The sequence below is a fragment of the Meles meles genome, chromosome 8 (genome assembly GCF_922984935.1).
Source record: "Meles meles chromosome 8, mMelMel3.1 paternal haplotype, whole genome shotgun sequence".
NCBI classification, from domain to species: domain Eukaryota; kingdom Metazoa; phylum Chordata; class Mammalia; order Carnivora; family Mustelidae; genus Meles; species Meles meles.
In genome coordinates, this window is record NC_060073.1 from 72,593,594 (window position 1) to 72,621,063 (window position 27,470).

Here is a 27,470-nt window from a genome sequence, read left to right on the forward strand (position 1 = left end):
GTTGTAGGCTTGTGGTCTATTTTCCCCTCGAATTAGGACAGAGCAGCAAAATGTAGAAAGAAGGGGAAAGATGGAATCAAAATCTGTGTTGGCTTTCTTGAGGTTTAGGAGCAAAAAATAAAGCGAGAAGCAAATTAGGATCAAGGGTCTTTCAGAGCTGGACGTTATCATATAAACACTTAGTCCAGGGCGTTGCAGTTCTGTTTAGAGTCAAATCCAAAGGAACTCTTACACAAAACAGAGAAGAGAGAAGCGACGCCTCGGTGGCTGAAGGGCCGAGTCGGGCAGGACCCGCGCATGCGCACACACCCCTTTCCCCATCCTGCGAGCTTCTGGAAATCAGAGCAGCGTCTATGTCTCACTTCAAACGGAAGAAAGAGACACACAGATCCAAGTGTGTCTCACGGTCACAAAGCAGAGCCGGATGTCATGTCTCCACACAACTCACTACTTACGGGTTTGCCACTGGGGGGAAGCAAGGAGGGGGCGTACGTTTTGTGCAATCAGCAGGGTGAGCCGTAGCGGTGAAAATCGCTCAGGAAGAAGGCGCGAGGGCCGGATCTCGACGGCGCAAGGCGGCGGCGCGGGCCCTTCGCCAGGACTCTTCCCCCTTATGGCCACCAGGTGGCGCGCCCGGCCCGCGGGTAGCGTCTGCGCAGGGGAGCGGAAGGGGGAAGCCCTAGCGCGCGCGTCGCCTTGGAAACGGAAGGCGCGGCTGCAGCCGCGGTGTGGGTGGGCCTGGTCCGCGGGCCGCATGCTCGCGCTACTAGTGAATCCACTGCAGTGCATCCGCACCTGGAAGCCGTCAAGGGGAGGTAGGGAGACTGGCAGGACTCCTCGCTCGGCCCCTGACTCCTTCCAGTCTGACACTTAAGACTTGACATCTCCGCCCCAACCCCGCCAGCCCTGGAACTGGCTCCGATGGGCCTGGGGTCGCGCCCTCCTTGCGATCTCCACCAAGTGTTGCTCCTGGACCGTTGGAAACCGCCAGGAGGGGTTCTCATGGGCCCGCCCCTGTTCACGCAGGAGATAGAAAGGGAAGGAGATCTTTGGATCTGATCAAAATACTGATCTCTCTTTCCTCCTCGCAGTAGAACCCCGGATGCGTTGCTTATTTCTCTTCTAGATCTGTTCCTGGAGGGCGGGATCTAAATTTGATTCAGATTTGTAATTCTCGCGGTGCGCTCACAGCCTCTAGCACACAGTAGGTGCTCAGGAAACGAGTCCGTTTGTATGGAGTTTTAGGCTCGACAGTATTTCCAAAGCGTTTGCTCTTCCTCTTGGTAACCCTGACAGGAGGCAGGAAAGATGGGAGAGAACCCAGGGTCAGAGGGGGTTTAGCGGCTTGTTCGAGGTTATAAAACTCACTATGGAGGAGCTGGGACTCCACTCAAGTCTCGGTCAGCTTAGTGCTCTTCTCACCGCACTCCCAGTTTTGCGAATGCCTTTTGAGTGAGGGCTCCCACATCCTGCATCCTTTTCGGGCCCCGCACAGAGCCCTCCTGCCTGGGTGCTCCCTGAGTGCCCTGAGTGTTGTCTCTGGCCTCTTCCTCACCCTCCCAGTCCGCAGACTGGCTTCTGCCCCTGGCGCTGGATGCTGCAAACATCCTTCTGAAGAGGACACTTAGTTTCTTCCTTTGATTAATTTGTTAGATTTGTATAGTACCTTGCTTCTTCACTCCCCTTCTTACTCCGTGGTTAATTCTCTACTGGCAAGAGAGAGTTGAGGAGTGGTTGGGAGAGGAAAGATGTCCCATTGAAGAAAAAAGATATATACACATATATATTTCTGTGAAGGCGGAGAAGGACAGTGATAAGATCGGGCATTTATCATTGTGTGTCTGATAACAGCTCATGGATTTCCTTGAATCCCGCCCCTACCCCAAGACCTGGGTAAACCTTCATATTCTCCACTGTTCTTTGAAGCTGAAGCCTTTTTGTTCTCTTCCACCACCAGAGGATGGAAATACTACATGTATTTCCCTTATCCTTACAATATTTTTTTCATGATTATGTTTCTGTTCTTTTGTGACATTTTTAAGTTTGAAGGATACCGGGAGTTGGGGGGTGGAAATGTAGTTCTGGTTGCTAGAGAAGTTAGTATAATGTAGTGCTCCTCAAATTATGTCATGAGCAATTCTGGATCAGAAGAGAGACCGATTTTTAAGAGTAAGAGTCCAGCATAATTTGAGAAAACTGCTGTTCAGAAACGTGCCACTGACCAAAGGATTTGTGTTGGTAAAGAAAATACACAGTAATGTAATATAAATCATCAATTAGGCAAGTGAAAGTCAAAAACATCATTTATCCAGAGTTTTATTTATTTTAATATAAGGTACATTAATAATAGTTAACTTTATTACTTTTTTTTTAAGTGGGCTCCATACCCAACATGGAGCTTGAACTCACAATCCTGAGACTGAGCCAACCAGGCACCTCTATCCAGATATTTTTTAAATACCTCAATTTGAATATATGGTAGTTTAACACATCTCCAAACTGGCTGTGTTTTACATCTTAAAGCTGTTTTGTGCTGTATATACATAATTGATTTAAAAAACAAGGATGAATTTGTTTTAAGCTAACTCTTAGGTGATATTCTCACTACTAAGAGGCTTCAAATGAATTCAGGGTTTTTAATGATATACTGAAGAGTATTTCTAAAACATTAAAAAATTGTATTAAAAATATGTTTTACCATAAGTGAGAATTTGAATTTAAAGGTGATTTACTTTCAGGGCCCCTGGGTGGCTCAGTCAGTTGAGCATCCAACTCTTGATCTTGGCCTGGGTCTTGATCTCAGGGTTGTGGGTTTGAGCCCCACGCTGGGCTCTATGCTGGGCGCGGAGCCTACTTAAATAAGATTTACTTTCTAAATTAAGGGTATATGCAATATTATGAGCAAGTAAATAGTGCCATTGGTAAAGAAAGTGAGTACACATTATTTGTAGGTCATTCAAATTAGACATTTATTAAACATCTAGTTTGCATCCATGGGAGATGCTGGCCTATGGGCCAAAATATATTTTTGAAAACCCAAAGATGGTTTGTTGAAGTGATTAGTTGTTATTCAGTATTAAAGGAGTTGTGTTTTGATGAGGATGAATGCCATGAATGTTTTCAAATATATACTGCAATTAACACTATAGTGAGATAGTAGACATCATTATTATTATTTATTAAATTTGTATATTTATAGCTAGTTCATGGCAGAGCCAGGAGTAGGTAGAACTCAAGACTTCCAACACCCATATAGAGATCTTTTAACTAAACCTCTGCTCTCAACCTCTGAGGGAATCCTATTCAGAACTTTTGCCATTACTAATGCTATTAAGTACATATCTTCCATTTTAATCTACATTTATATAAAAACATTGGCTAACAAACATCAGAATTCATTCCAAATGTCCAGAAAGGTATCAGGGCAGAACTACCATCCCTCCCAGCCTCCACAAAATTTGAAAAGGGTCATTAGGAGGCTTCTGGATATTCGTGGCTCCACAAAGTCATGAGAAAAGTCATTAGGAACTTTCTACATATTGAGCCAGGATCCTGAGAATGCACTCTTTGATTTTTGGGTAATTTTGCAGAGTTGAGTAAAGCATTATGGGATAACAGTACATTCGAAGAAGATGGCTATTATATGTCTATTTTACCCAAACAGATTTTTTACTTTTCACTGAGAAGAGAGAATATATTTTGAAACATTTTCTGATGGAAAGTGGTTACGAGGTGGGCTCTGAAAAGAGCTGAGTTTTACAAATATAGCCTCCGTGCTTCCTCGCCAGCCCTCCCTCCATGGCTATGTTACTGAAAGCCCCAACAGCGCTGGGAAAGGAAAAACACGCAGAAAAGGTCGAACTGTGGGCAGAGATCTCTGGAGCCTTCATTACCTGCACAATCTTGCTAGTCTTTTAAAGTTGCTCATTATTTTTTTAAAGTTCTGCTGGAGTATGCTTCTTTCTTCCCATTTGTCTGAGTAGAGATCTTGTCTCTTCCCTATTTTATAATTAAGGGCCAGGTAAAGCCATTCACAGAGCCTGCGCTGACTAGATAGTTTCAGTTACTGATAAACAGATTAGACGTCCCTCTGTCAAGAATAGTCTATGCAAAAACTTCCTGAAAGATAATTATGTTACTTTGTGAAAATTTTTTTCTATGATTCTCATCCTTTGCTGAGTTAGAAATCCTCTAGATGGTCAGAAACTGTAAATCCTTGTAAATGTTTATGAAAAGCCCCGCTGCTTTTAGGACATTATCAAATGTAGAAGTACTTTCTAAAGTAAGGTCATTAGCTCATTGCAAAAATGCATCTAATAAGAGGGCAAGCCAATGCTTACTAATTTTCTGGAAAGTGAAACAATGAATATTAATAGAGTTTATGCATGTATCATTTGTGCTTCATGGACTCACATTTTCGCTCATGTTTTCTTAGAGCCCTTTGCTATGAGCTGCAGTTACATAACTAATTATACTTTAGGCAGAAGGGTTGAAAACCTCAGAGCCAGGTAACTGAGGTAATTGAACAAGATGAGGTCATTTTCCCCCCAGCACCAGATGGGTACTGGAGGTGGAAACACTAACACTTGATCTCTTCCATATGACTCAGAAAGAAAATGAGAGATCAAGGTTACCATTTGTTTTAACTTATAAATGAAATATTTATAGTAAAAATCACTGTTAAATAGTAACTTACTGTTGCAAAATGAAACACTGACCACATGTTACCTTTTCATGCAATAGTCAAAGTAAAAATTCCAGTTCTAAAATAGAAAATAATATTAAAATTCAACTCTGCATCTGAAACAAAAGCACTTATTCTCAGTCGGTAAGTTTCTGTGAACCATGATGGTACAATGACATATTTTAGTGTGTCGTTTATGGAACTGTTCACAAAACTTTCACCTCTGAGATGATACCACTGAATATATTATTCTGTCCTAATGTGCTGGATCTTTCTGTTATGTAACCTGTGTGCTTTTCAGCTGGAAGGTATCAGAGTGTGTTTGCATTCTGGTATTCTCGAATCTGTTAGTGTATAGAGATGAACACAGTCGGCTGGAAAAGTCTCAGACACAAAGACTGAGCCTGGCTGGAGGTCTAGGAAAACATGTTTCATCTCAGCGAGATTTTCCACCGTGGATCTCAGTGATCTACGTGGATGCCATTTCAGGGACCCAAATCAGTGATGAGGGTTGACAACATCAAACCGCATGGATTAGTTTTTCCACATATCATCATACTTGGCAGCAAGCAGACATCCTCTTCTTTACAGTTCACTGGAGTTTGAAGAAGCATGATCTGGAGCTTTAAGCAAATGGCCTTACTTAATCCTTACAGTGGCTTTTAGAGTAAGATTTTTTTTTTTTTAAAGATTTTATTTATTTATTTGACAGAGAGAGCTCACAAGTAGGCAGAGAGGCAAGCAGAGAGAGTGAGAGGGAAGCAGGCTCCCTGCCGAGCAGAGAGCCCGATGCGGGACTCGATCCCAGGACCCTGAGATCATGACCTGAGCCGAAGGCAGTGGCCCAAACCACTGAGCCACCCAGGCGCCCTAGAGTAAGATTTTTGCTCTCACTTTACAGATGATGAAACTGAAGCTCAGAAAGATTAAGTAACCTACTCAAGGTCACATAGACAATAGGTGTGGATCCGGGATTAAAACATGTCTGCCTAATTCATCCATCCATTTCTTTCTTCTGATGAGTATTACTTGCGCATCTACTCGTGCTAGGTGGGGAAATAGATTAGTGCAGAAGAATTTTATCATTCCCACTCTCATGGAGTTTCCAGCCATCTAAACAAATAATTACAAATTCCTTCTACCATACTCAACTACTAATACACTGACTGAAGTCTAGGCACTCATTTTTTTGAGATTAATGAAAATTAGAAGATAAAAATATGTAACAGAAGATCATATAATCTGAAAAGAAGTACTTTATTACCTATACAAAAAATCCATCCATGAGGTATTCCTGTTTACTGTAAAAATATGTGAACGGTGGACCTGATTTTTTACTTTTAAAATATTATTTTTTTATAATTTTTATTACTGATTTTAAAAGCAATTAATACCTGATGAACAGTTATTATTAATAAAAGTTATTATTACTATTATTTTGCATTTGTAAACCTCTTAGCCATTTAAAAAACCATTTGAATATGGTTTATTTGCTCTTTACAACAACCCTGGCAAAACCCAAGTCTTTCGATTCTGGTTTCTTGGTAGGGGGGCAAGGACAGAATTTATTTACTTTTCCTATTTCTTTTCTAAACAGGTATGCTTCTTACTAACTAAGCAACACAATGGATAACACAGTGAAAGCAAATAAGAAGGATATTCAATATGGGCCACACAAAGAAGTCAAATTGCCTACCAGTGAAGCACTTCTCGACTACCAGTAAGCTTAGATTATGGAATCTAAATGTTCCCATCTGTAAACGGAAATCACTGTTAAGATTCCTATAATTCCAAATGGAAAGTGATACACTCAAAACCTGTCAAGAGAGCTAGCCATGTGCATACATTTCAAAAGTTTTGAAATTTGACTATAACATATTCCAAGTAGTAGCAATGAAACAGCATTCAATAATGTGGTTTTGGCTCCTCTAACAGCTGGCTGACTTAACCTCTTAAAGCACAACATAGAATAGTTCATGTACATTTATAGAAGAGTAAAAGATTTTTCATTTCTAGATGTTCCAATGAGTATTATCTCCAGAGATAATAGAGATCAAATCCAAATTATGCAATTATTTTTAATAAAAATATTCCCTAGTGTCTTACTCCCAGGAGCTGGAGACAAAACTAGAGGCAATACCTATTCTATGTTTACAATCTATCCAATTCATAGATAGCAAATCCCTGAGGAGATTTTGAACCTCAGCTTTTGGCAGAGGGCAAGTGTCTTAATGTGTAATTCTTAGGGAGTGAATGAGTTCATTTTACTCCTTTCCACATAAGAATGTATTTCACAACCCTCAACAAAGTAGTTTTAGAAGGAATATACCTCAATGTCATAAAGGCCGTATATGAAAACTCCGCAGCTAACATCATACTCAGTGGTGAAAAACTGAGAGCTTTTCCCCTAAGGTCAGCAATAAGGCAAGGATGCCCACTCTCACCAGTTTTATTCCACATAGTTCTAGCCACAACAATCAGACAAGAAAAAGAAATAAAAGATATCTATATTAGTAAGGAAGAAGTAAAATTTCACTATTTGCATATGAGATGACACCATTTTAGAATATCCAAGTGTGCCTGGGTGGCTCAGAGGGTTGGGCCTCTGCCTTCAGCTCAGGTCATGATCTCGGGGTCCTGGGATCGAGCCCCGTGTTGGGCTCTCTGCTCAGTAGGGAGCCTGCTTCTCTCTCTCTCTGCCTGCCTCTCTGCCTGCTTGTGATCTCTGTCTGTCAAATAAATAGATAAAATCTTAAAGGAAAATCTGAAAGACTCCACCAAAAACCTACTAGAACTGATAAATGAAATCAAGAATGTTGCAGGATACAAAATCAATATACACAAATCTGTTGCATTTCTATACACTAATAATGAAGTAGCAGAAAGAAAAATTAAGAAAACAATCCCATTTCACCAAAAAGAATAAAATAGCTCGGCATAAAACTTAACCAAGGAGGTAAAAGACCTGTACTCAGGAAACTATAAAACACTGAGGAAGGAAACTGTAGGTGATACAAACAATGCTCATGGATTAGAAAAACAAATATTGTTAAAATGTCCACACCAGCTAAAGCAATCTATATATTTAATGCAATCCCTATTGAAATACCTAGAACTTCACAGAACTGGAACAAATAATCCTAAAATTTGTATGGAACCACAAAGGACCCTAAATAACCAAAGTAATCTTGAAAAAGAACCACACTGGAGATATGACAATCCCAGATTTTAAGATATACTACAAAGCAGTAGTAATCAAAACAACATGGTACTAGCACAAAAACAGACACAGAGATCAACAGAACAGAATAGAGAGCCCAGAAATAAACCCATGCTTATAAGGTCAACCAATCTTTGACAAAGGAGGCAAGAATATGCAATGAAAAAAAAAGCAGTCTCTTCAATAAATGGTGTTGAGAAAACTGCACAGTCACATGCAAAAGAAGGAAACTGGGCCACCTTCTCATACCATACACAAAAATAAACTCAAAATGGATTAAGGAACTTAAGGTGACACTGAAACCATAAAAATCCTAGAAGAGAGCAGAGACAGTAATTTTTCTGACATCAGTGATAGGAACATTTTTCTGGATATGTCTCCTGAAGCAAAGGAAGCAGAAGCAAAAATAAACTATTGGGACTACTTCAAAATAAAAAACTTTTCACGGCAAAAGAAACAATGAACAAAACTAAAAGGCAACCTACTAAATGGGAGAAGATATTCGCAAATTACATATCCAAAAGGAGTTAGTATCCAAGATAAAGAACTGATACAACTCAGTTCACACACACACACAAACACACACACACATCTAATTGAAAACTGGCAGAAGACATGAGCAGACATTTCTCCAAAGAAGATATCCAGATGGCCAGAAGACACGAAAAGATGCTCAACATCACTCATCATCAGGGAAATGCAAATCAAAACTACAATAAGATATCACCTACACATGTCAGAATGGCTAACATAAATAATACAAGAGACAATAAGTGTTGATGAGGATGTGAAGAAAAAGGAACCTTGTCAACTGTGGGTAGGAATGCAAATAATCTCCCCACACAGAAAACAGTATGGGGGTTCCCCAAAAAGCTAAAAACTACTTATGAACTACCTTACAATTCAATAATTGCACTGCCTAAAAAATATAAAAACACTAATTCAAAGGGATGCATGCACCCCTATGTTTATTGCAGCATTCTTTGCAATAGCCAAACTATGGAAGAGACCAGGTGTCCATTGATAGATGAATGGAATATATATATATATATACATATATATATATACACATACACACACACACGTGTATATATATATACATACACACATATATTTCATTATATATAATATATAATTGTATATTTATAAAATTATATAATTATATATAACTATGGTTATTATAAATATAAATAATATATAAATAAATTAATGAAATATTATTCAGCCATAAAAAAGAATGAAATCTTAGCATTTGCAACAATATGGTTAGATCCACAGAGCACAATGCTAAGTGAAATGTCAGTCAGAGAAAGACAAATACCATATGATTTCACAAATATGTGGAATTTAAGAAACAAAACAAATGAACAAAGAAAAAAATGAGACAAGCCAAAAACAGACACATAACTACAGAGAACAAAAGGATGGTTACCGGAGGGAAGGTGGGGGGTTGGGTATGGGAGAAATAGGCATGGGGAATTAAGAGCACACTCACCATGATGAGCACTGAGTAATGTATAGAATTGCTGAACCACTATATTGTACAACTGAAACTAATATAACATTGTATGCCAACTATACTGGAATTAAAATTTTAAAAAAATTAAAAAAAAAAAAGACATGTACTTCATGCATCTACTGAACAAGTACTCGAATATTTACCAAGTCCAAGGCAAGTGCTAGAGAACAACAGCAAACAGACCATCCAGTTCCTACCCAGATGAGGCATGGGAGACAGACATTAGATAACTACTTCAAGCTTTTTTTAAAAATTGCATAGCTACCATTAAGTTGCTATGAAAGAAAAGTATATGGTCCTGTGTAACGGTTTAACTAAAGGACTTGATAATGGTCAGAGGAATCAGAAAAAGTTTGTTGGAGGAGTGACGTTGAAACTGATATCCAGCAGAGGAACAGGTGTTTTGGAGACAAAGAAAAAGGCTTATGGGAAAGACACTGGTGTCAGGGAGAGCTTTTCGGAGTCTAGGAACAGAGAGAAAGCAGAGAATGGGAGAAGAGGTTAGAGCAGACTGGTGGTATCAGCAAGGGTGAGATAAGCCAAGCCCTGTGAAGCATTTGGGATTCGGGACTGGGAACTACTTACTGGAGGGGAACAAAGCTGCAAGGATGGAGCCCATGAGGCTGGTGACCAGTCTGCGACACTGGTCTTCCAGAGATTTGTTTTTAACAACATTTGAAGAAAATCCATTTCCTTCTTGAGTTTCTCAAATCTGTCTGTTCTTTTTAGAGGACAGGGAGTGAAAGGGCCAGAACACTAAGAGAGAAACACCCATAGGAAGGAGCTTTTAACAAAATTCTCTTTTATTTCCTACTTGAGACATTAAGTTATAACCAGAAATCACTTGCACTCATTTGTCAGTGTAACGGAAAACTTCCCTCATCTCATCTTTGGAGACGGGGACAAAAAGTCAGGTTCTGTGAATACAACCTGGTCTCTAATTTGCTCCTATAGTTTACGTTGATGACATCCAAATACAATTGTTTCTTTCTCTTCTAGGTCAGTCAGAGGCCAGTATTTCTGTTCTTTAACAGAGGTTTACAAAGAGACAAACATTTAAAATTCTCATGATCTAATGCAAGATATAAATTGAACATCTCATGCTTTTGTTCTCTCTTTGTTAAGACTAAATAAATAATCTCATGGACTGAAACAGTCAAAGCCTTGCTGCACCATGCTCTGCTAAGTGACATGTGACTCATTCCATGTGTTCCCAGTGATGGAACTTTTGTCACATGACGAAGAGCCAAAACAGCCCCCTCACTTTCTGAGAAAGGACTGTCCAAGGATCCCCTGGCAGCATCTTATAATTCTCTTATGAGAATGTTCTCATCTAATAGAGAGCTGGAAGCACATAGTAGGTAGTCAGTGATTTCTGAACAACTAAACATTTTTTAATCTATCCCCCCCAAAATAAAGTCATGAACCTCTGGGGTTGTTTGTGAAGAGCTGAGACGACCAATGCTAAATCTGAGGCGATCACCATCTCTAGGTAACGGTGGTTTTAATTTTGTCCCTTATACTTGTTTTTCCCCCAGTTTTCCACAATGAATATGAACATAGCTATAGAGATAGATGTGGATATGACTATAGGTTAAAAAATAGATAAGAACATAATTTTTTTTTTAAATTCAGATTTAGGGGTACGTGGGTGGCACAGTTAGTTAAGTGTCCATCTCTTGCTTTCAACTCAGGTCATTATCTTGGGATCATGAGATGGAGCCCCATGTCAGGCTCCATGCTCAAATCTGCTTGGGAATCTCTCTCCCTCTCCTTCTGCCCCTCCCACCCCATGCTCTCACTGTCTCTCTCTTAAAAAAAAAAAAAAGAAAGAAATCCAGATTTATTTGTTTTCCTTCTCAGAATTTTCAATGAAATTGCCTGGAGGGAGAAAACGGACACATTAGTAACATCTTAATAATACAGAGAGGGAAGGAGAAAGGTGACTGTTGTATTACTAACCATTTCACATCACTGAGTTTTAGAATAGTATGTGTCCTTTTCAAACCACTTTAATATATATTATCTCATTGGCTTATCATCCTACTTGCTTCAGTATTTAGTGTGACATGTATGTACAATGGGTTCTGAGGGAGATCTGAAAAGGAAAAACTATACAGAGAACAGTGAAGCTTGAATTCTCATAGTGGCTAATAGTGTTGAGTTCTGAAGTTCAGTTTCATCTTCATGAGACACATGGAGGTTGAAGTAAATTCCAAGGAAAGCCTCAGCTAACTTAGACCTACAACTACCATGTGAGCCACAACTGGGGCAATGAAGCCACCAAAACCTTTAGGGCCCCTCAGAATTGCCCCTGAGGCCTGCTGGTGTCACTTAAATCTTTCTGAACTGCTCACAAGGAACACGAGACAAAGCCCCAGGTCACTGGCTCCTAACTGCTCTGAACAGAGAGGTGGTAGACTTAAGTGTCAAGTTGCCAGATACAGCAAATAAAATTACACAATGCCAAGTTAAATTTGCATTTCAAATAAATGAGAAATAATTTTTTTTTTTTTAGTATAAGCGTGTGCCATGCAGTATCTGGGGTTGGGGCTGGATGGAGTCTCCAGACCCATTTTTGCATGCTCAGTCATCACCAAGGAAGCCTCTCAGCCAAAGCCAGGAAGCAGTCTATTAACCAGACCACCCAAAGACTCAGTCTCAATTGGGGGGGCCATCATATACTTGAGATTCATTTGCCTGCTTCGCCCATGCAGGGAATGAATTAGTTTGCCATATTTATAATTGTAGAACTTGCACAATTTGCATACATTTGCATAGGCCTTTCTCAGATAATTCTCATTTACAATATTTTAATTTTTCTCCTTAAAAATGGGAGATAGAGAAGGCACTCCTTCAGAATTTTTGCACACCTAAGCTTTTTTTTTTTTTAAAGATTTGTTTATCAAAATTTTAAAGATTTTATTTCACAGAGAGGGAGAGAGAGAGCACAAGCAGGGGGAACAGCAGAGGGAGAAGGAGAAGCAGACTCCCCACTGAGCAGGGAGCCTGACACGGGGCTTGACCCCGGAACCCTGGGATCATGATCCTGAGCCGAAGGCAGACATTTAACTGATTGAGCCACCCAGGTGCCCCCACACTGAAACTTTAGGTAAGAAGTAAAAAGAAGGTTTATACCTCCTACTGTGTGGAAACCACCTTGTGTATAGTAGTCGCTTCCATTTACTACCCTTGTCATACATGTCCTGCTATTTCCCCCATAACAATGGGTAAGTAATATGTTTGGGTGTTTATTTCTTTATTGTCTACTAAAACAGAAGCTCCTTGGGGGCAAGCATCATGGAGGTCTTGTTCAACACTATCTCCATAATGCCATAAACAATACTGGGCACAGAGCAGCAGCTCTTTAATCCCCCATGTGCTGTATGTGTGTTCGTGTGACTGCATGAAAGGGAACGATGATCCATGTAAATTGCAGAATTGGGGAACTGAAACAGTGTAGAGCTCTTCCCCTTCAATTCTCTTCAATACTCTTACCTACAGAGGAGTAAGTCAAGGCCTAACTAGGCTGAGAGTCCTTAGGCTATTGGTGGAGAAGCAGGACTGAAGTCCAAGTTTCATAGCATCCAACAGAGCACTTTTGCCACTGAAGGAATTGCTTGTTTTGCTTTTATGTTGCATTTTCTCATCACTGGGAAAGAAGGAGCCTCATTTTCTCTCAACTGAATACACGATGTCACACCTGTAAATGGTATTTTGGAGGAAGGGCCGAGGAGCTAAGATTCAAATTCAAATGAAATTTACTCAGCACTCACTTTATGCTAGAAACATTCGCATGCAATTTCTCATTTTAATCCTCATAGGATTAGAGCTAGGTATTGTTCTCACCACTGTTGGCTTGGAAATTGATGCTCAGGGAAGTGACTTGCCTGAGGTGAGTGGTGACAGGGACAAGATGTTTCTCATTCTGTAATGACCTCTCTATTCACTATACCACAGAGGTGCTGTGTTTTTATTTTTGCTGTTTTCATTGAGGCGAGGTGTTTACCCAAAACTGCTTCCATCGTGTTACTTTGGTCTCAGATTTAAAGTTGCAAGATTTGCTGGGTAATAGAGAGAGTTATACTTAGGCCTTCAAATAGTTGTCAAATGGCCTATCTCAAAGTCTTTCTGCACTGTCCCATCTCTCCTTTGTACCTCACAGATACTCAACAGATATTTGTTGGGTATTAAAGAAATATGTTTGTGTCAGGAAAGCTTTTATTATTCATAGAAGATATGACATACTAATGAATTTGAACCCAAGGTGTGCCTCATTTATCTAACTATTTCAAGAAGATGTGCCTGCCCTTGTAAGTCTTTGTTTTGTCATTTTTGTCTGAATTTTTTTAGAATTCTAGAAAGCATGTTTTCTGTGTGCCCTTCCCTAGGTTCCCTCTAAGCTGAGTTATTTATAGATGTTTAGAAAGTATAAAAATTATGATTTTGAACTCATAATGGGGAGTGATTTAGGAAAAAAACTTGAAGTTATCTCTCCAATATATATTTTAGTGAGTCAAATATACTCAGAAATACAAACCAAAAAATCCACTAAAGAAGGTATCTGATCCCTCAATGGGTTTTTTTCAAAATATATTCAATACTTTATTTCATTCTAAATAGTTTAATTTTTAAATCTGTCTCATTAATTTTCCTCAATAATTGTAACACATCTTTGTTTATTATCAGCTGTCAAATAAAGGAAAATGCAGTAGAAGGATTTATGGCTCAAATAAGAAGACTTAGAGAAAAGAACCAAAAGTATCAAGAAAGAGTAAGTATAACATTTAGAGCTTATATCTAGGGGCGCCTGGGTGGCTCAGTCGGTTAAACATCTGCCTTCGGTTTAGGTCATGATCCCAGGGTCCTGGGATTGAGTACCGCATGGGGCTCCCTGCTCACCGGGGAGCCTGCTTCTTCCTCTCCCTCTCCCCTTGCTTGTGCTCTCTCTCTGACAAATAAACAAATAAAATCTTTAAAAAATTAAAAAAATCAAGTTTATATCTAGTTATTAAACATTTACACAAATGCCTTAAAAATTATGAATTATGATGACATATATTCTAGGAAATCATCTCTTCAGTGCCTGAAATTGATTAATTTACAATCTCAGTTTTCGGTACATTTAAGGCAAGAGGGCACTGCTGTTTCTATTATATTAATTACCATGTCAAAGGAAGTCAGCTTGAGCTGTGTTATTTCGTTCATCATGACCCTGAATCTCACGTTCAAAATTTTAAGATTCTGAAACCACATTTATCTGTTAATTTATTTAGCCAAAGGATAGAACATTGGTTCTGTTTTTAATTTCTATGTTTTTGCTTTTAGATTTTCAGATGGTGCAGAGGTAAATATTATTTGAAAAGTACAATCTCAACTGTTAAAGTGACTCATTTAATGTTTAAGATGATATATTGTTTTTATAAAATCAGATTAAAATGAATATCAAAGCCATGCTGTATATGTCTGTCATGACTAAAGACTGGCAGAAATACAGTCTGGAAGCAGTAAGTGATAATTAGCACAATTTATCTCTTAAGGTAGCTCATAAGTGAGTAAATACTGAGACAATTCCCTATCAAAGCATTCATATGGACTCTAAAACTTCCACAGTTAATTGTTTTATTTGGCTTTTGTCTACAGTGACTATATCTACAAGTTTTAATGGACTCTGGGGTCAGAGTCCTGAGTTTGCATCCTGACTGTACCATTTAGCGCTGGCATCATTTTGGCCCAAACTGGTAGGAGTCTCAGTTTCCCTCCTATGACATGGGAATTCCTGTCTTCCAAATACAGCTAATTTAGCATTTATTGGGCCAGACATGCCATGGTGGTGATGTAACTGTGACCCTGACATTGTCATGATTCTCCAGAATCGGTCACTAACATCTGTTTATCAGACTCAACCAGAAACTCAGGTCTGTGGATGAGAATGGGAACAGGAACTTTGGTCTAGGTGTTGGGGTGCAGTTCCACATGATGAGATCCACAGCATGGGAGAGTGAGCTGCCATTAAGGGACCAATGCACACTCCCCCGGGGTCACCAATGAATGGGACTCCTGGGTCAGCCTTGGACTTCCATTTGGTTGTGGAAAGAACAGATCAGGACTGAGGAATCATTTTCCCATAGCCCCTTATTTGAAGCCAGAAAAAAATTCTTATTTTCATGAGGATTCAACCAAGAATGGGATAGGTCTATGCCTTCTTTTGGGGTCACCAGTAGACCCAGCAGTGAGGAACATGGAGAGACAGACTCTAGCTCCAACTCTATGTATCTGTTTCTTTCCATTTATGCTGCTACTGCCCCAGTTTAAGCTGCCACTGTCTCTTAGCCATCCTTCTTCAATTCAGTACATTTTCCAAGGCCCAACCCTTCGAACGCTGTTAACTTTTCACTGCTTAAAACCCTATGGTGGCGGGGCGCCTGGGTGGCTCAGTGGGTTAAGCCGCTGCCTCCGGCTCAGGTCATGATCTCAGGGTCCCGGTATCCAGTCCTGCATCGGGCTCTCTGCTCAGCAGGGAGCCTGCTTCCCTCTCTCTCTCTCTCTCTGCCTGACCAAAAAAAAAACCCCTATGGTGGCTTCCTATTGTACAGAAAATTAAATCCATCCTCTACTCTTTACTAAAGTCGTTGAGGCCCTACAAAACTTAGCCTCTACTCACCTCTCCAAACTTATCTCTAGTTCGTCCACCCTTTGTTTACCACTGTTTCTTTTAAATCTTGGAAAACCCAGTCTCGCGCATTACTGTACTTTACGCAGACTCTTTCATCTTCAGGGAATGTTCTTCTATTGGCTAGCTCCTTTTCATTCCCCCAAACTAAGCTGGAATGCAGCATACAAATGTTAATATTAAATTGAAAACTCCATTATTAAATTGAAAGCTCGTTAGGCAGCAGCAGTTAAATCTTACTTACCTTTGTTTCTCTGGAAGGACCCAGCATGTGTAGGTGTTCAATAAATATTTATTGAGTTGATTCACACTAACAACTATGAAAGGAAAATTTTTTGAGGTCATGGATATTTAGTTGCTAAGTTAAACATGACTCATTAGCAAGACATACTTTTCTCTTCAGTTAGGTCAAAATCAGAAACAGCCCTCCTCCTTCCTACGCGTCATCTCTTCCTTTGTGTGTGTTTTGTTTGGACTCTTACTTCATTTATTATCTTCCATTTCTCTCTGTTTGCATTCACTGCTCCACTTACCTCATTAGCCATTTCATAGTTCACTGTGTCCACTTCCTTACCTCTGGTTCATTCTTTCACTCCTGCTACTCCACCACAACTCCTAGGGCAGAAGATATTAATGACCAAGTAGCCAGGTCAATGGCCTCTTTGTTGTCCTCACTTTACCCTTTGTGCCTTCAGCAGTCATCCCTGTTACCTTGAAACTCTCTTTCTTTGGCTGCCAAGACATCACTCTCCTTAAATATCCCCCCTATTCACCAACAATTTCTTGTTTTTCATTCATTGCTCTTTTCCTGGACCCACCCCAAATTAGTATTTTCCAGGGTTCTGATCTCAACTCTTCTCTTTAACTCTAAAGATCTTACTTAACACCACAACTTCAAATGCCATCTATCTGTGATAATTTTCATACATATATGTGACAAATTTTCATAATACTTATACCCACACAAAAAAATTAAAATGAGCACATGTAAAAACTGATGAAATCCAAATAAAGTCTCGAATTTACTTAATAACATTGTAATGTCCATTTCTCCAGTTTGATCACGTGCTCTGATTATATGGCATGTCATCGTTGGGGAAAGCAGGGAAGTAGTAAGAGAGAAATCTGTGTATTATCCTGGCAACTTCTGCTCTTGCTCCCATGAATCTTAAAGACTTAAAAAGGTAAAACCCATGAGATGGCCTTATAACAAAACAAACAAGTCCTTTGTAGTTTATTTATTGAACCTTCTTTCTTCTATTTTATAGTGTGACAATTATTCTTACCTTGAATAACAGTTGTCTACTTCATAGGATAAAAGTCTTTTTTTTTTTTTAACACATTGGTGAACAGGTCTAACTAAATTGTATTTCAGTATATCACTCAAAATAATTTTTCAGATACAGTGAATTTTGTAACACATTGCCAGACACATTTGCCATCCATTTGAAATTCATTATGGGATTTGGTAAGTTTAATATGGATGTTATTAAATATATTTAATAAGTCAATCGGAGAAAGACAACTATCATATGATCTCCCTGATATGAGGACGTGGAGATGCAACATGAGGGGTTAGGGGGATAGGAGAAGAATAAATGAAACAAGATGAGATTGGGAGGGAGACAAACCATAAATGACTCTTAATCTCACAAAACAAACTGGGGGTTGCTGGGGGGAGGTGGGGTTGGGAGAGGGGGAGGGAGTTATGGACATTGGGGAGGGTAAGTGCTATCGTGAGTGCTGTGAAGTGTGTAAACCTGGTGATTCACAGACCTGTACCCCTGGGGATAAAAATACATTATATGTTTATTAAAAAAAAAAGAAAAGAAAAGAAAGGATGAATACCCAACTTTTGTAGCAACATGGACGGGACTAGAAGTGATTATGCTGACTGAAATAAGTCAAGCAGAGAGAGTCAAGTATCATATGGTTTCACTTATTTGTGGAGCAGAACAAATGACATGGAGGACATTGGGAGATGGAGAGGAGAAGGAAGTTGAGGGAAATTGGAAGGGGAGGCGAGCCATAAGAGACTATGGACTCTGAAAAACAACCTGAGGGTTTTGAAGGGGCGGGGGGCGGGGAGGTTGGGGGAACCAGGTGGTGGGTAATAAGGAGGGCACGTATTGCATGGAGCACTGGGTGTTGTGCAAAAACAATGAATACTGTTATGCTGAAAAAATAAATAAATAAATAAATTTAATATTTTAATTTAATTCAAATATATTTAATAAATATGTAATATATTTACATATAATGCCAAATGTAATTTAGTCATATTTCTGCAACATTCAGTCACATTTTAGGACATATGATACTATTTTAATTTATAAATGAAAATATCATATGTTTGAAAAGAATAGCCATTGTGTTAAAAATTTGATCTAAGAAGACTGCATTCACTTTGACAAGTATTGTGCTAAGTAGAGAAAGTAAGAGCAAAATTTGTTGATTGATTACACATTATTTCTTTATGAATTATATGCAGTGGTTTTTAAATGATCACTGTCTTTGGGGGGTTTTTTCTGTTATAGAGTTGGAACTGATTTCGAGGTGATTGTTGCCTTACTAAAATTAGCTAACAAATAAAATCAGGTGAAGATTTATTTAGTATTCATACTATACTCGATAAAGGAATTTTCCACTTCTAACAAAAATAAGTGGAAAAGTCCATATTTGGAAAAAGTATTAGCAGTGCAATAGTTTGGCAAGGGACAGTTCCACTGGTATTATTCAAGTTTCTACAAATATTTCATTTTCAAATAACTCATGTCGAGCCAAAGTAATTCAATTTATTTATTAGAAGACAAATCATGAATCCATTTCCTTCAAGAAAATGGAACATTTGAGAATTGAAGAAAGAGCAATATATTGTTTATCAGTTGCTAATATTGATTGACCTCCAATTTTAAATTAAACTTTTTTGAAATAATTATAGATTGGCGTGCAGTTACAAGAAATAATACAGAGAGATCCTGTATAACCATAACGTGGTTTCCTATAACATATTACAGGACTGTAGTATAATATCACAAGTAGGATATTAACATTAACAATACTGACATTGATACAGCCAAGACACAGAAAGTTTCCATCAACATAAACATCTCTCACATTGTGCTTTTGTAGCCACTCCCTCCCTCCCAATTCCACCCCTTCATCAACTCCTGGAAACCATTAATCTGTTCTCCATACTTATAATTTCGTTATCCTAAGAATGTCATATAAATTACTTACTAGTAATTAATCTTTGTAAGTAATCTTTGGAGACTGACTTTTTCATTCAGCATAATTCTCTAGAGATTCAGTTCGCTGCGTGTATCATGAGCTGGTTCCTTTTATTTATTTTTATTTTGTGATATGGATGTACCACCACTTATTTAACCATTTACCTACTGAAAGACATGTGAGTTGTTTCCTGTATTTGGCTATGATAAATACATCTTTTAGAAACATTTATGTACAGGTTTTTAGGTGAATATAAGCTTTCATTTCTCTGAGATGATTGCTTAAGAGCTCAGTTGTATGGTAAGCAAATGTTTAGTTTTATAAGAAATGGGCATTCTTTTGAACAGAGTAGCTGTACCATTTTACAAAGGAGCCAACACTCCTGGGGAAGGCAGAGAGGGAAGAGGGATGGGGGTGGGTAGAATAAGGGAGCAGAGGAGGAGAGGGGATGAGAGAGGAGGAGGGGGTGAGCAGATTCTCAAAAATTTGAAAAAGCTGAGCTCTGACAGCACCTGAGCCTTGGTCCAGGCTCCCTGCTTTTTTCTGTTTGGTTATGTGAAAAAATTAACTTCCTCTTCATGCTTAGGCTACTTTGGGTTAAATTTTATCTTTGCAATGGAAGCATTCATTTCCTAAGGTTGTTGTCCCCATGAGGCTGGACTCTGACCATGGACACCTTTCACCTTACATCCTTTTAACCACAAAATGGAGACAAAAGAGACATGTCTTTCACCAGTTGCAGCATAAGTATTTCCAGGCAAGGACTCTAAGCATGTCCTTAGCTTGAGACACATGCTTTGCCTGGACAAACCCTATGGCTAAGAGAAGGGGCCACTGTGTTTTGCATATAACGTTCACTCATATATTCCCAGTGTCTAGAAGACCGCCTGGCAGATGCTTCATAAATACTGACCAGATGAATGACGATCACTGGAGAAGGTTTTAGTGGGAAACTGAAGAAATCGGCCTCCGAGGTCTAACTTTAAAGTTCACTGATCCTATGCTAGGGTGATAGACGGAGAGGTTAATAACACAATTTTTAAATTTTTTAAAAAAGATTTTATTTATTTATTTGAGAGAGGGGGAGAGAAAGAGAGAGAGAGAGTACAAGCAGGGACAGGGGCAGAGGGAGAAGCAGACTCTCCACTGAACTGGGAGCTGGACATGGGGCTCGATGCCAGGATGCTAGGATCACCACCTGAGCAGAAGGCAGATGCCTAACCGCTGAGTGACCCAGGTGCCCCAATAACATAATTTTTAAAATGTAACCTTCTATTCAATAGTTGCTGTGTTGATGGGTTTAATTTTACTTTGCACCTTCCATGTTCCAGAAGCTCTTAGACATACTGTATAAATTTATTTCATTAGATGTTTTTTTCTCACTTTACAAGCCTCAGCATGTGACTCCGTTTTGAGGCAAGTCAATGTAAATACTCGAGCAGATGTAGTTACCCACTGTTGATTTTCATGGCAGAACAAACACTTGAAGGACGAACAGACTTGGCACATACGGAACCTACTAAAGGAGCTGAGTGAAGAGAAGTCAGATGGGTTACCAGTTGTAACAAGAGAAGATGTTGAAAATGCAATGAAGGAGAAATGGAAGTTTGAAAGAGATCGGGAGGAAAACTTGAAAGGTGACTTAGGAACTTAGGTATCTCTTGAATGTGTTCAGGCTTTTGTCTCCTAATATGTTCAAAGTGTTGCGAACACGTCCAGATGAGAGCATTACCACCGCAAGCACATGCACATGTGGGTAAATGGGCCGGAGAGGGAAGTAAGCGTGGGCAGAGCTACTGAAGCCAAGTGGCGGGGTGGGGGGGGGGGGGAAGGAAGGAAGGGCACTGACCAAAAACAAAGGCAGAGGAAAACCACCTGGCTCTCAACACCAGACAAGAGCCTGTTTGCTGCCACCCGGAAGTCCTCACAAGGGGAATTTGTTCTTTCTTCAGGGAAATTCTCTTGTCTGACAGCTTCTTTGGCTTCCAACTCAGTTCAGACTGGGGAACAGGGTGAATATTGCCATGAAGCTGCCACCCCCCCACCAGTATCACTAAGGGAGCTAAGCCCCCATTTTGGTGGGAAAAGAGGAATGAGAGTTGACTAAGGGGAAGGTCGGAGGCTGTGGAAAGAAATGATGCTAGGTGCAGAAATGGAAGAGCATGACCTACTCTTGCGTGGACTTAGAAAACACCATGGGTCAGTGGGTGAGTCACACATCGTTCTAGCACACGCATTTTTTTTTTTTAAAGAAAAATTTCATTCCTTTATCCTAAACATTCTGCTAAGATTTCCCAAACCACTTCTGCCAGAACCTCTATACAAACCATCACAGCTAGGAAGCTGGAAAACTTAGGGAGAGATGTGAGTGTTCTCAGGAAGCAGTCCTAGCAGCTGGAAGGTAAAACGAGGATGAGATTCCCTGAACTTCTCCAAGTTCAGAGAGCCTACTCACCCAAGCAAGCACACCATCTGTCAATAGCTGTGGTTTTGAATGAGATGGTTTCCAAAACGAGCCATCAACCAGTAAACTTCATTTTTAGGGGTCTCCACAACTGTTCCCACAAGCCTGTTCTGCCCATCCCTTGGAGGGCAGGGGGGATGTCACGAGGTGGTAGATACTGTATTTCCCAGGGTGCCTCTCCAGGAGACTTCTGTTTATGTTCGGAAGGAGGACTTTAATAAGTCTCTTGAGATGGGAGTGAGACTGCAAACGATACTTAAATGTGCTCACTAAAGTGCCTTTGCAGGGACATGGGCCCAGCTAGCCAAGGTGTCCTGGTTACAGTTTCAGCTGAGTGCTGGGATGCGTGCGTCATGAGTGACTGGGGCCACACGGGGTGACTGAGCACAGCAGAGGAGGGCTGGGCATGCGAGGCAGTCCAAGGACCAAAGGAGCCCGCAGATGCTGAGGGAGGGAGGGAAAGTAGGAAAGACGAATGGGAAAAGCCTTTGTGAGGCAGTTCTCTTATGTCCCTGGGAGTCACTGTAACATGACTGGGTTTGGGGAGTGGTGGTGACAGCTTCATCTGGCAGCTTGTTGCAGTGCAGAGTCTCAGGTCCATTCCGGTCTCCTGACTTAGAATCTTCACTGTGACGAGATCCTGGGGGACTCCCATGCATGGGAATGTTCGAGAAGAACTGATGTAACCCCTGTTTTTCAAGTTTTAGTTAGGACTCTTCAGTTACATGGATAAAAAGTTAACCCAAACTACCCTAAGCATAAAGAGGGTGTTAATTTTTTCATAAAACCAAACGGAAAAGGCAGGGTGATCCTGACCTGGACCCAGAGCCTCACATGCTGTCCAATCTCAGCTTTTCTCTCTCTCTTTTTTTTTAACCTCTTCTGCCTCTCCTTCTTTCTTTCTCCCCATCCCTGTCTTTTACCCCTCTTCTCCCTCTATCTTGCTCCCGAAAGTTGGCTCCTTTTTCTGAGGCCGTTGTAACCATGAAGCTGGAACTCTGACCATGGACACTTCTCACCGTACATCCTCTTAACCTTCAAATGGAGACAAAAGAGACATGTTTTCCCCCAGTTCGAGGGAATGTGTTTCCAGGGAAGGCCTCTGAGCATGTGCCCAGCTTGAGACACATGCTCCCCCTGAACAAATCCTTCTGGCCAGGAGAAGGGGCCGCTGTAATCGGCCCTCTTGTTTGACAAGGGGTGGGAGTAGGGAAGGGATATGGGCTCTGGCAAAGTAGAACAACAGCCACTCTCTCCACCTCTCATTCAGTCTTCAGTGACCGTACCCAACCCTCCACTCAAAGGCTGACTGTGGCACAGGGCTGAGACAGCAGCCGACAAAGCAAACAGGAGGACAGCTCGACATGCGTATTATAGCAGGATTCACTGTTCAATGGCAATAACAAGGGCCATTTATCAAGGGATTTAAAAATATAGGATCTTATTTACAATCTTGGAAAAAGACATGTCTGGAGTCCTTCTGGCTCTCTATATTGAAGAACATCCCTCTGCCCTGATTGTAATGCTTCGGTCATTCCATAAACATTTATTGAGCACCAACTAATTGCCAGACTCCGTGCTAAGTGCTGCTTTTGTAGAGAAGAATAAGATGTGGTCTTACCTTCAGGGATCTCTCAAACAAGATGGTGTGTGGCACTGAGTGAAATGGCCCCTAAATTCATTGTACTCTGCTCTTTGTAATACTTCCAGTTCTGAAATATTGAGAAGCACGAGACCCAGCCTAAAGATGGAGTAGAATATCATGTTTAGCAAGTGCACCAGGACAAAGTGAAGGTTTATATGGGTAACACAGCTTGGTGTTTGTACATATTTCACTAGAGAATTTATCTTTCACTCTGAAGGCCTTTGTAAGTGGGGCCCAGGGAAGACATGTTGAGATTACTGTCCTATGGTATCATCTCACACAAGGGAAGCCCAAACACTCAACTTTAGATGATGGAAGCAACCTATTTATTTACAAAAATGGTTGTCAGGGACAGCACAGGATAAAAGTTGAACTCACTTTGCCCAGAGACACAATGGTCAGAAAAGTGACAATTTATTAATAAAAAGTCTATGTGATATAATGTACAAAATAGGACACTTATCAAACTATCATGGGATTAATTTAAGCTTCTGCATTCCTAGGCACATAGGTAGTCTATTAACTTACCTGTCATAGCCTAAAACCACACATCTATTTTATAATTGGAAGTTAAATTTTACTTGGGTTATGCATCATGAGGGAGAAACAATAGTTGAAATACTTTAGATTCACTTTAACTGTAGATAAAAATTTGTGTTTATAAGTTAACAGCATTTTAGTAGCAGACCTTTCAGGCCTTAACTTCATAAAATCAAATTGCAACGTATCATGGCTGCAAGAACAATGGAAATGACATAGTGCCTTGATTTTCTCTCAACAGATATGCGCATGCAAATAAGTAATGCTGAGAAACTATTTCTTGAGAAACTCAGTGAAAAGGAATACTGGGAAGAATACAAGAATGTAGGCAGTGAACACCATGCTAAACTCATTACCTCCTTGCAGAATGACATCAGTAGAGTTAAAGAAAATGCGGAGAAAATGTCAGGTCAGTTGCAAAAAAGCTAGTTCAAATTCAATAGAAAATCTTTGGAGAGCAGCCCTTTGGTAGAAGGAAAAAAATGTGTACTTCCTGAATCATTCTTTACTATCAGCACAAGCAGCTATGAACCTAAGGTGGAGAGAGGAAGTGCAGAAACTCTCCCAGGACCACCAATGGAACTGAGGAGAAGAAGGACTGGTGTTGGGGGGGTGGGTGGGCAGTGGAGAATCCCTGAGACCAACTGCCTTGGAGAATGAAGCTTCACGCAGTGGATGGTGTCTGCATGTTTCTATTCCTAGGTCTGGAGCAATTCAACCGAGGTAGGAAGGTCCGGGGACAGGGTTATATTGAAAAGAAATTTAGGGGCACCTGGGTGGGTCAGTGGTTAAAGTCTCTGCCTTCAGCTCAGGTCATGATCTCAGGGTCCTGGGATCGAGCCCCACATGGGCTCTCTGCTTGTCAGGGAGCCTGATTCCTCCTCTCTCTCTGCCTGCCTCTCTGCCTACTTGTGATCTTTGTCTGTCAAATAAATAAATAAAATCTTAAAAAAAAAAAAAAAGAAAGAAAGAAAAGAAATTTACCTGAGGCAATCTTAAAACAACTTAACCAGGCAATAAAACCGGAATCATTGTAGAGAAATGCCCAAGTAAATGCTAGGTTATAGTCAGAAAGAACTGAAACACAAACACAAGACAGGAAATGGAGAGAGTGTGGAGTGCGATGGCATCAGGCGTGATGAAGCTTACCAGGACTAGTTCTGAGAACCATGAGGCCACCTATCTGTCACTGTGGCTAAGCACAGTGGCTTAAAAAAAATCAGAGACCCAGAGAAAGGAAAGTCATAAAGTAGAATAGATGGAGAAATCGGTGACTCAGAAGAACACTGGCCAGATGACAGCTGGTGATGGTGCCCTGAGTAGTGGTGGTATTCATGTGGGGTCATTTCCATAATCCTCTGCAGGGGCCCTGTCATGGGATGTTCCACTACTGGACCAAGAATTCTGTAAGTTTCTCAGCTCAGGGCTTCTGCACCACAAAGGCAATGTAAATTTGGTTCCAAATCAGTGTGAGTTTAGAGTTCCAATTTTTCAAAATATTTTCCTCCCCAGAAAAAAAGTGGAGAATAAAAGGGACACCTTCTGAGGCACTCAGGTGGCTCAGTTGGTTAAGCGTCTGGCTCTTGGTTTCAGCTCAGGTCATGATTTTAGGGTCCCGAGATCAAGCCCTACATCAGGCTCCACACTCAGCAGGGCATCTGCTTGGAACTCTCTCTCCCTCTTCCTCTCCCCCTCCCTCCTGCCCACTCTCTCCCTCTCTTTCTCTAATAATAAATAAATAAATCTTTTTTAAAAAGGGAGAGGGGACACCTTCCTACCCCCATCTATCCCCCAGCCACTCAGATTCTCTCTCTAGATAAAACCACTATTACCAATTTTTGTAACTGTTGTCAGAAATATTTTCTATCAATATATACAAAGCATGCAACAAATACAATTTGGTACTTGCTTTTTCATGTAACAATATGAACATTCTTATAGATCAGTACATATTAGTAGTTCTTCATTCTTCCAGTAGCTACTTTGTTTTGTTGTATTATGATATTTTTACAAGTCCCCTACTCATAAGCATTTAGGTTGTTTCCTATATTTTACTAATACAAATAATGCTGTAATGAATATTCTTAAAAATCTCCTTTTACTGTAATGAATATCCTTGTATTTATATAATTTCATTTTTGTGTATCTCTAGTAAGGAATGGAGGGCCCAAAGTGCCCATTTATTTCTTTTAATTTTGATAGGTATGGCCATCCATAGAGCTTGTACCAAGTTGACTAACCACCCCTACCCCACGCCCGATGTCTCCCTGTGTAGATGAGGATGCCTATGTTTCTGCATCTTCAACAACAGGGATGTTAGCTAACTTTTTGTTCTTTTCTAGTCTTAAAAGTAGAAAGTTGTGGGCGCTGGGTGGCTCAGTGGGTTAAGCCGCTGCCTTCGGCTCGGGTCATGATCTTGGGGTCCTGGGATCGAGTCCCACATCGGGCTCTCTGCTCAGCGGAGAGCCTGCTTCCCTTCCTCTCTCTCTGCCTGCCTCTCTTGTGATTTCTCTCTGTCAAATAAATAAATCTTAAAAAAAAAATTTAAAAAAAAAGTAGAAAGTTGTATCTCACTGTAACTTTAATTTCCACTTATCTTATTATAAGTGATAGTGAATATCTTGTCAGAAGTTCAGGAAATGCAATGGAAAATATAACTACATTTCCTTTTCTGTGAACCATCTGTTCACATCCCTTGCTTATTTTTCTACTGTGTTGTAAAGCTCTTTACATTTTAAGGAAATTAAATTTAATTTAATGTAAAATTTAATGTAAATTTACACTTAAGGAAATTAGCTCTTTAACTGTGATACAGAGTACAACTATTTCCACCATTTGTCATTAGTCTTTTTTGGTGGGCTATATGTATGGGGACATATTGAAATTTTAGAGTGCCCAAACTAGATTTTTATTTTATGATATCTGAGATGATGAATAAGTTGTCCAATATTTTCTTCTAGAATATTTATGGTGTTATTTTAATATTGACATCTTTGATTTTTTTCTGTGTTCATATGGTAGGAAACCAACTTTATTTTTTACCAGATGGTACCCTAACCCTAACCCTAAAATCGTGTATCAAATAATTCATTTTAACCCTGCTGATGTGAAATGCTGACTTTATGATACTTTAGTTTCCCATGTGTATTTGGGTCTCTCCCTGTACTTTCTATTCTGTTCCACTGATCTATGTATTTGTGCACCAGTACTATACTTTTAAAATAGTTATTATTTGGGGAAGTTTAAAATTTTTAAATCCCCCCCAACATTTCTTTATATTTTAAATTAAGAAGTCATCTTCTCAGATAAAATTATTAACCCATTATCTTGATCAGAAATTTGGATGGTTTCTTTGAGTTGAAAAGTGTCATGCTGTGTACCCAGCTCTGGGATGGTGGTAATAACACTTACATATTGAATTATTTTCTGGTTAAGCCTTAGTTTGCAGCTGACTTTAGGTGTCATAGGAAAATATGGGCTTTTCTTATCTTCAT

The 27,470-nt window shown here is 39.9% G+C and overlaps 1 protein-coding gene across 1 annotated transcript in view; it reads left to right on the top strand.

Moving 5' to 3' along the window:
* The first annotated feature begins 661 nt into the window (after positions 1-661).
* CCDC83 (coiled-coil domain containing 83) overlaps positions 662-27,470 on the top strand; it is a 46,696-nt gene continuing 19,887 nt past the window's right edge. Inside the window, exons 1-5 of the mRNA XM_046014213.1 lie at positions 662-815; positions 6,282-6,404; positions 14,113-14,197; positions 20,802-20,964; positions 24,218-24,385. Of these exons, the coding sequence (XP_045870169.1) occupies positions 6,310-6,404; positions 14,113-14,197; positions 20,802-20,964; positions 24,218-24,385 (511 nt within the window). The 5' untranslated portion in view covers positions 662-815; positions 6,282-6,309. The remainder of the gene's footprint in view (positions 816-6,281; positions 6,405-14,112; positions 14,198-20,801; positions 20,965-24,217; positions 24,386-27,470) is intronic.